General features: G+C 50.3%; 1 protein-coding gene across 1 annotated transcript; it reads right to left on the bottom strand.

The window, feature by feature from the left end:
- Positions 1-268: 268 nt before the first annotated feature.
- Positions 269-6,256, bottom strand: LOC110528786 (otolith matrix protein 1-like). The gene is made up of 9 exons (XM_036982785.1): positions 5,786-6,256; positions 5,504-5,606; positions 5,340-5,418; positions 3,314-3,420; positions 3,005-3,179; positions 1,083-1,150; positions 736-920; positions 496-655; positions 269-421 (listed from the first exon to the last, which is right to left on the bottom strand). Exons 1-9 carry the CDS (start codon positions 6,080-6,082, stop codon positions 411-413), a joined length of 1,185 nt encoding a protein of 394 aa, XP_036838680.1. The 5' UTR covers positions 6,083-6,256; the 3' UTR covers positions 269-410.
- Positions 6,257-7,917: the final 1,661 nt, after the last annotated feature.

Genomic DNA, 7,917 nt, shown 5'->3' with positions numbered 1-7,917 from the left:
GAGGCGGGCATGTAGGCAGGATGTAGGGAGGGAGGCGGGCATGTAGGCAGGATGTAGGGAGGGAGGGGGGCATGTAGGCAGGATGTAGGGAGGGGCATGGAGGGAAGGAGGGAGGGAGGGGAGGAGATGGAGGGAAGGAGGGGAGGGGGGCATGGAGGGAGGAGGCATGGAGGGAGGGAGGGGGGGCATGGAGGGAGGGGGCATGGAGGGAAGGAGGGAGGGAGGGGAGGAGATGGAGGGAAGGCGGGGAGGGGGGCATGGAGGGAGGCATGGAGGGAGGGAGGGGGCATGGAGGGAGGAGGCATGGAGGGAGGGGGGATAAGATATGGAGGGAGGGAGGGAAAGAAAGATGTGGAGAGATAGTGAGGGGAGAGATGGAGAGGATGCTGGTTGATTTCTTTCTAGAAGGATCAGCACAAACCTGTGGGAAGAAACACAAGACATGAAAGAATGAAACCACACTGTGTCTCTTTCTCTCTCTCTCCACTCTCTTACTTTCACACTCGAAGGCCTGCAGGACAGTGGTGTATGTGGGACCCAACCAGGAAGTGTAACTACCCACAACCCTGAGCAGGTGGTGGGTGGAGTCAGAAAACAGGAGATCTGATTGGGCGTAGCCTACTGAGCTGAACATGGTGGTGTTCCCAAACACATTCTATAGAGAGAGAAGAGAGGGGGTGAGATGTCAAAAAAAAGTATGCACACATACATACTTAGACAAGCGCACACACACACCTGTAGGCGTTCCAGGTATTTCCAGACTCTACACTTGTCCTCTAGGCGTACCACCACAGCGTTAGCTGGTACCACAGCCAGGTGACACGTCTCATGGTCAAACGGCCCGGCCTCACTGCCATCCGGGCACAGCAGCTTCAGGTCCTCCAGTTCCAGGTCCATGGCCCATGATTCCATATTGTTGCCTAGGGTAGAGTAGAAGAATTGGTGAAGTGATGTGGAGGAGGCTGATCAGAAAAACTATGAAATACTGACACTTAGTGTCTCGAGCGAGAAATGCTGAAGTTTGTTTAGAGAGGAGATATTCTGAATGTTAGCGTTTGGTTAGATTTAGATCAGACTCTCACCATCCATGTTGTCAGAAATGGTGGTGTGTTTGACAAATGCCACATCGCCCAAATTCTCAGCCACACACCTGGAAGAAAGCCTCAAGTCAAACACAGCTAGTTAAATAAGACACTGTTTCTCAAACCAGTCCTCTGGGATCCACAGCAATTCTACCTGATTCAACTAATCAAGGGCTTGGTGATTCGTTGACTAGTTACATTTGTAGACTGGTGTTGGAATATATCAAATATGTGGGATGGTTAGGGGCCCCCATGGACTGATTTGAGAAACTTTCAAGAAGGAGAAATAGATCCTTTCCTCCTCTCGTCTCATCCCTATCGCCTCTCCTCCTCTCCCTCTCCTCCCTACCTCAGGGCCCCAGCCTCTCCTCCTCTCCTCCCTACCTCAGTGCCCCAGCTTCTCCTCCTCTCCTCTCCTCCCTACGTCAGTTCCCCAGCCTCTCCTCCTCTCCTCCTCTCCCTCTCTTCCCTACCTCAGTGCCCCAGCCTCTCCCTCTCTCCTCCCCACCTCAGTGCCCCAGCCTCTCCTCCTCTCCTCCGCTCTTCCCTACCTCAGTGCCCCAGCCTCTCCCTCTCTCCTCTCCACCTCAGTGCCCCAGCCTCTCCTCCCTACCTCAGTTCCCCAGCCTCTCCTCCTCTCCTCCGCTCTTCCCTACCTCAGTGCCCCAGCCTCTCCCTCTCTCCTCTCCACCTCAGTGCCCCAGCCTCTCCTCCCTACCTCAGTTCCCCAGCCTCTCCTCCTCTCCTCCGCTCTTCCCTACCTCAGTGCCCCAGCCTCTCCCTCTCTCCTCTCCACCTCAGTGCCCCAGCCTCTCCTCCCTACCTCAGTTCCCCAGCCTCTCCTCCTCTCCTCCTCTCCCTCTCTTCCCTACCTCAGTGCCCCAGCCTCTCCCTCTCTCCACCCTACCTCAGTGATTTCCAGCCTCTCCCTCTCTCCTCCCTACCTCAGTGCCCCAGCCTCTCCCTCTTTCCTCTCCTCCCTACCTCAGTGCCCCAGCCTCTCTTCTCCTCCTCTTCCTCTCTTCCTTACCTCAGTGCCCCAGCCTCTCTCTCTCTACCTCAGTGCCCCGGCCTCTCCTCCTCTCCTCCTTACCTCAGTGCCCTAGCCTCTCCCTCTCTCCTCTCCTCCCTACCTCAGTGCCCCAGCCTCTCCTCCTCTCCTCCTCTCTTCCCTACCTCAGTGCCCTAGCCTCTCCCTCTCCTCTCTTCTCCCTACCTCAGTGCCCCAGCCTCTCCTCTCCTCCCTACCTCAGTGCCCCAGCCTCTCCCTCTCTCCCTCTCCTCCCTACCTCAGTGCCCCAGCCTCTCCTCCTCTCCCTCTCCTCCCTACCTCGGTGCCCCAGTCTCTCCTACTCTCCCTCGCCTCCCTACTTCTGTGCCCCAGCCTCTCCTCCTCTCCCTCTCCTCCCTACCTCAGTGCCCCAGCCTCTCCTCCCTACCTCAGTGCCCCAGCCTCTCCTCCTTACCTCAGTGCCCCAGACTCTCCTCTCTTCCCTACCTCAGTGCCCCAGCCTCTCCTCCTCTCCTCCCTACCTCAGTGTCCCAGCCTCTCCTCCCTACCTCAGTGTCCCAGCCTCTCCTCCCTACCTCAGTGCCCCAGCCTCTCCTCCCTACCTCAGTGCCCCAGCCTCTCCTCCTCTCTTCCTACCTCAGTGTCCCAGCCTCTCCTCCTCTCCTCCCTACCTCAGTGCCCCAGCCTCTCCTCCCTACCTCAGTGCCCCAGCCTCTCCTCCCTACCTCAGTGCCCCAGCCTCTCCTCCCTACCTCAGTGCCCCAGCCTCTCCTCCCTACCTCAGTGCCCCAGCCTCTCCTCCCTACCTCAGTGCCCCAGCCTCTCCTCCTCTCTTCCTAACTCAGTGTCCCAGCCTCTCCTCCTCTCCTCCCTACCTCAGTGCCCCAGCCTCTCCTCCTCTCCTCCCTACCTCAGTGCCCCAGCCTCTCCATAGTGTCTCTCTCGGTGATTGTTAACACATATATGTCTCTCGTTGTCATCTCCTATGCAGGCTTCACACAGGTTCTTAGGGTTGCTTCCTCTGGGGTCGTGTTCTCTGTCCTTTACTCCTGGTACACAGCTGTTGCCAAAGAAGTCCCCCACCGCTGGAAGGACACACAATAACACCAACAATACACACAGAGTCAGGGCCACATACACACCACACACACAGAGTCAGGGCCACATACACACCACACACACCGAGTCAGGGTCAGACACACACACACACAGGTCTTACCTTTAGGAAAGTTGCATTGTTCATCGACACTGATCTGTGAGGTGTTGACCAGGAAGCCAATAGGAACAGTCCAGCCCACCGTGGTACGGATCCCTGGGTGACAGGAGCTACAATATCCAATCAATCAATCAATGAGTCAATCATTCAAATCGGTGTGGAAGAGGCAACGTTTTTTTCTCTGTCTATAAGAACAAGCCACATGGTACCAACAACCTGGATGGTAAATTGCTGAAGCTGGATTCCTCTTTGCCACAGCTTCAATTTAAGCCTAGAAGACAGTGTGTGCCCTCAGGCCTGGAGGAAGGAAAGGGTCATTCCTCTATCCAAGAATAGCAAAGCACCCTTTAATGGTTCAAACAGCCGACCAATCAGCCTGTTACCGGTGCTTAGCAAACTTTATGAAATTATCGTGTTTGACCAAATACAATGTTATTTTACAGAAAACAAATTAACAACACTGTATTTACACTGTATTTCTGATCAATTTGATGTTATTTTTAAAGGACAAAAATTGAGCTTTTCTTTCAAAAACAAGGACATTTCTAATTGACCCCAAACTTTTGAACAGTAGTGTACTTTCAGCATGACGATCGGGAAGGGCACTCAACATGCTCGGCACTGACACAAATGACTGATGATTGGCTGAAATCATTTGATAAGAAGATGATTGTGGGAGCTGTTTTGTTAGATTTCAGTGCAGGTTTTTGACATCATTGATCATGACCTATTACTGATAAAAACGTAGGCGTTATGGATTTACATCCTAATCATAGATTCAGAGTGATCTAATAGAACACAGATGGTTTTCTTTAAAGGAAGCTGCTAATTAAATTGAGCGTGACATACCGCAGGGCAGTTTTTACTAATGACCTTCCACTGGCCTTGAATAAAGCATGTGTGTCTATGTACGCTGACGACTCAACCGTATACACATCAGCTACAACAGTAGAATAAATAACTGACACCCTTAGTATAGAGCTCCTGTCCGTTTTAGAATGGGTAACTAGCAATAGGCTGGTGCTAAATATCAAAAACTAAAAACATTGTTTTTGGGATAAATCACTAACTCAACCCTAAATCTCATCTAGATCTATTATTGAATAATGTGGTGATTGAGCAAGTTGAGGAGACTAAACTGCTGGGTGTAACCCTAGATAGCAAGCTGTCATGGTCAAAACATATCGACTCAATGGTTGCTAAAATGGGAAGAGGTCTGTCCGTGATAGGGCGTTGCTCTGCTTTCTTGACACCTCAGTCGACCAGACAGGTCAGGTCTACTGCCCAGTTGTGTGGTCATTTACGGCAAAGAAGGATATAAGTCAATTGCAGTTGGTCCACAACAGAGCAGCACGTATTGCACTTAGATGTACATGGAGGGAAAGGGTCAGTATCATCATGCATGTCAGTCTCTCCTGGCTCAACGTTGAGGAGAGATTGGCTGCATCACTATTGGTCGTTGTGAGAGGTATTGATGTGTTGAAGGTACCAAACGCTGTCACACAGTTCGGAGACTCATCGGTACAACACAAGACATGCAACCAGAGGTCTCTTCACAGTCCCCAGGTCCAGAACAGAGGCTGGTAAACACACAGTATTAAATAGAGCCATGACTACATGGAACTCTCTGCCACCCCAGGTAACTCAAGCCAGCAATAAAACCAGTTAAAAAAACAAAGATAAAAGAACACCTTACGGCACAACGGGGACTGTGAAGAGACATTTTTATATACTACGTATTGTATTAAGTCTTGTATAATGTGTTGCATAATGTGTTCTATTAAGTATTTTATATTGTATTATGTGTTGTATTAAGTATTGTATGTTGTATATTGTATTTTGTATTGTAGTATGTATTGTATTATATTTTGTATTGTATATTGTATTATATATTGTATTATAGTGTTATGTATACTATGTATTGTATTTATTTGTTTGGACCTCAGGAAGAGCAGCCACTGCCTTGGATCCTAATCAAATCAAATAAAAATCTAACAAACAATCAATCAATCCGTCTATCTGTTCTCACCTGCGTTCATGCATCTCCAACAGGGACAGGTCACTGGAGGAGCGACGAGCCAGAGCTACAACATAGTAGCTGATACCATCTGAGAGAGCAGACAGGATAAGGTAAGACAGGTTCAACATTTACACACGGTTTCCTTCTCCCCGTCTCCCCCCCTCCTCACTCACCCACTCCGTTGTAAGACTCTCCAGCAGCCAGTTCTAGTCCAAAGCACCAGCCGGCTGTGTAGATGTCATCAGCAAACATGGCTGCTGCATCCGCTGTACCATTCTGAACAGACATAGGTCATATTACATGTTGCACAATTCAACTACACTTTCTCTACAGGTCGTTTAAGGTTGAACAATTCTGGTAACTTTCCAGAAATCCCGGTTGTAGGGTTCCCAGATTTCCTGCGAATTATTTTGTAATTCCATGGATTACAGCCCAAAGGCTGTTTTGCCACACACCTTGATCTTCTCCATGCAGTCTGTTGGACTCTGGCCACGGACACACAGCAGCGTTCCTCTGATATTCCGGGCTGTAGCACTCCCAGCCAGATCCAGACACTTCTGCTCCTCTGCCTCCGACACTACACACCAGGAGACTGGGAAAGACAAGGAATGTTGAACTGTGTTCAACTTTATTCTCACTGGAGAAAAACAGGTACAAGCATTGTACCTTCGCACCTGTTGGAAATGCGTGGAGAAAGAGATGAATGAGAAGAGGAGAAGAGTCATGGCCAGCCTTCTGTCCCGATGAATCATGTCGACTGACAAAATCTGAGAAATCTTCTCCCTCTCAAACACACACTGTGAAGACGAGATCTCCCCTCACACACGAGACACACTCCAATGGAACGCTACAGTGGAGAAACCAGTAAACTGAGGTTTTATGGGAAAAAATGCTTTCACATCGACCCCCTCTTATACCCTTGTTCTTAGGAACCCTCAAGCGGAGAGAGGGGTGGGGGAAGGGGGGGGGGGTGTCAGATAAGAAGAAAACATTTCATTATTCTCCTCCATTCCAAAAATTCTAACCCCTGGTAGATAATCTCCTGATAGCTGTCTAACATTTCTCTTTCAATTATCCCCTTAGCTTTAGAAAGCGAGAGGAGGGGAGAGAGAGAGATGGGAGGAGATGGGGAAAGAGAGGGAAAGGAGAGGAGAAATTCAAGGGGAGGGGAGAGGAGAGGAAGAGAAAGAGAGAGAGGGTAGAGAGAGGTAGAGGAGGGGAGGTGAAGGAGAGAGAGGGGAGGGAAAAGAGAAGGAGGGAAGAGGAGAGGAAGAGAACAAGAGAGAGAGGAAGAGGAGGGGAGGTGACGGAGAGCGAGAGAGAGAGGGAGAAGAGAAGGTGAAGAGAAGGAGGGAAGAGGAGAGGTAGAGGAGGGGAGAGAGGGTAGATGAAGAGAGAGAGAGGGTAGAGAGAGGTAGAGGAAGAGAGAGAGAGGGTAGAGAGAGGTAGAGGAAGGGAGAGAGAGGTTAGAGAGAGGTAGAGGAGGGGAGCGAGAGGGTAGAGAGAGGTAGAGGAGGGGAGCGAGAGGGTAGAGAGAGGTAGAGGAGGGGAGAGAGAGGGTAGAGGAAGGAATGGAAGTTGATGGAGAGGGTGGGGGAAAAGAGAGAGAGGGGAGGAAAGGTAGAGTGGTAGAGGAGGGAAGGGGAGGCAGGCTGACTACTTGGCTTGGCATACCCTCTCCAGTACACCTGGCCTCCCAGCAATCTCTCTAATTTAAAAGAGTGACGCAGACAGAGTGTCTCTGTGTGGAAGTCTGGTGGGAGGCCTTGCCAAGGAGAGTGGATACTCCCTGTCCCCCGCTCTGCCTGGGCTGAGATTAAAGATGTAGCCTAGCCACCATAACAGGCTGTGTATTGTTCAGGTACGGTAGCCAGTCAAGGAAAACGTATTGGCTATCTGATACCTCTACCGCTCTCTCTGGGTCTCAGCTCACAAGCAGGCAGGTACACATACACGCACATACACATGTACATAAAGTCTAGCCCTACCTTGACTTAAGAGGTTTTAAATCTTGTTTCTACATCTGGAATAGGCTCAAAACTGGTAAAACCACTAGAAACAACAGTACCATAAAATCATGTGTTTGTTACCCAAACCGCTTTAACTATTGCATCCAGGGGTGCAACTTTCACTGGGGACGGGGCGGACAGTCTGAAATTGCACCCCCCCCCCCCCCCCCCCCCCCCAGTTTCATCATTGGAGTGTGATACAAAACGAGGCAATGGTGTGCTTTAGGACCATGCGGACGCCTCAGAGCGGTCGGGTAGGCTGTTTGGAGTGATTACCCGACTGGAAAAAAATGTCATTAAAAAAAAGTTATTGCGATGATCAGAGGCCGGTGCTCCCCGGTGCTGTGAAGAGAGGGAACAACCTTTTAAATTGTGGCCACAATATTTTTGGTTGTAGCTAATGGGGAGGAGCTAAGAAGAGGAAAATGTCAGTCAAAGCTGCAGTTGAGCTTAATGGAGGGAAGCGGCCCTAATACAAACATGGACATATACAAGTAAAATAGACAGTCCATATTGATCAACAGTCTAATGTCAAAGCCTCCATAAAGGGCCTAGTGGTTGAGGCCAGGGATCGGTTT

This window comes from Oncorhynchus mykiss, chromosome 7, assembly GCF_013265735.2.
Source record: "Oncorhynchus mykiss isolate Arlee chromosome 7, USDA_OmykA_1.1, whole genome shotgun sequence".
Lineage (NCBI taxonomy): Eukaryota > Metazoa > Chordata > Actinopteri > Salmoniformes > Salmonidae > Oncorhynchus > Oncorhynchus mykiss.
This window is presented reverse-complemented; position numbering and strand designations above follow the sequence as displayed.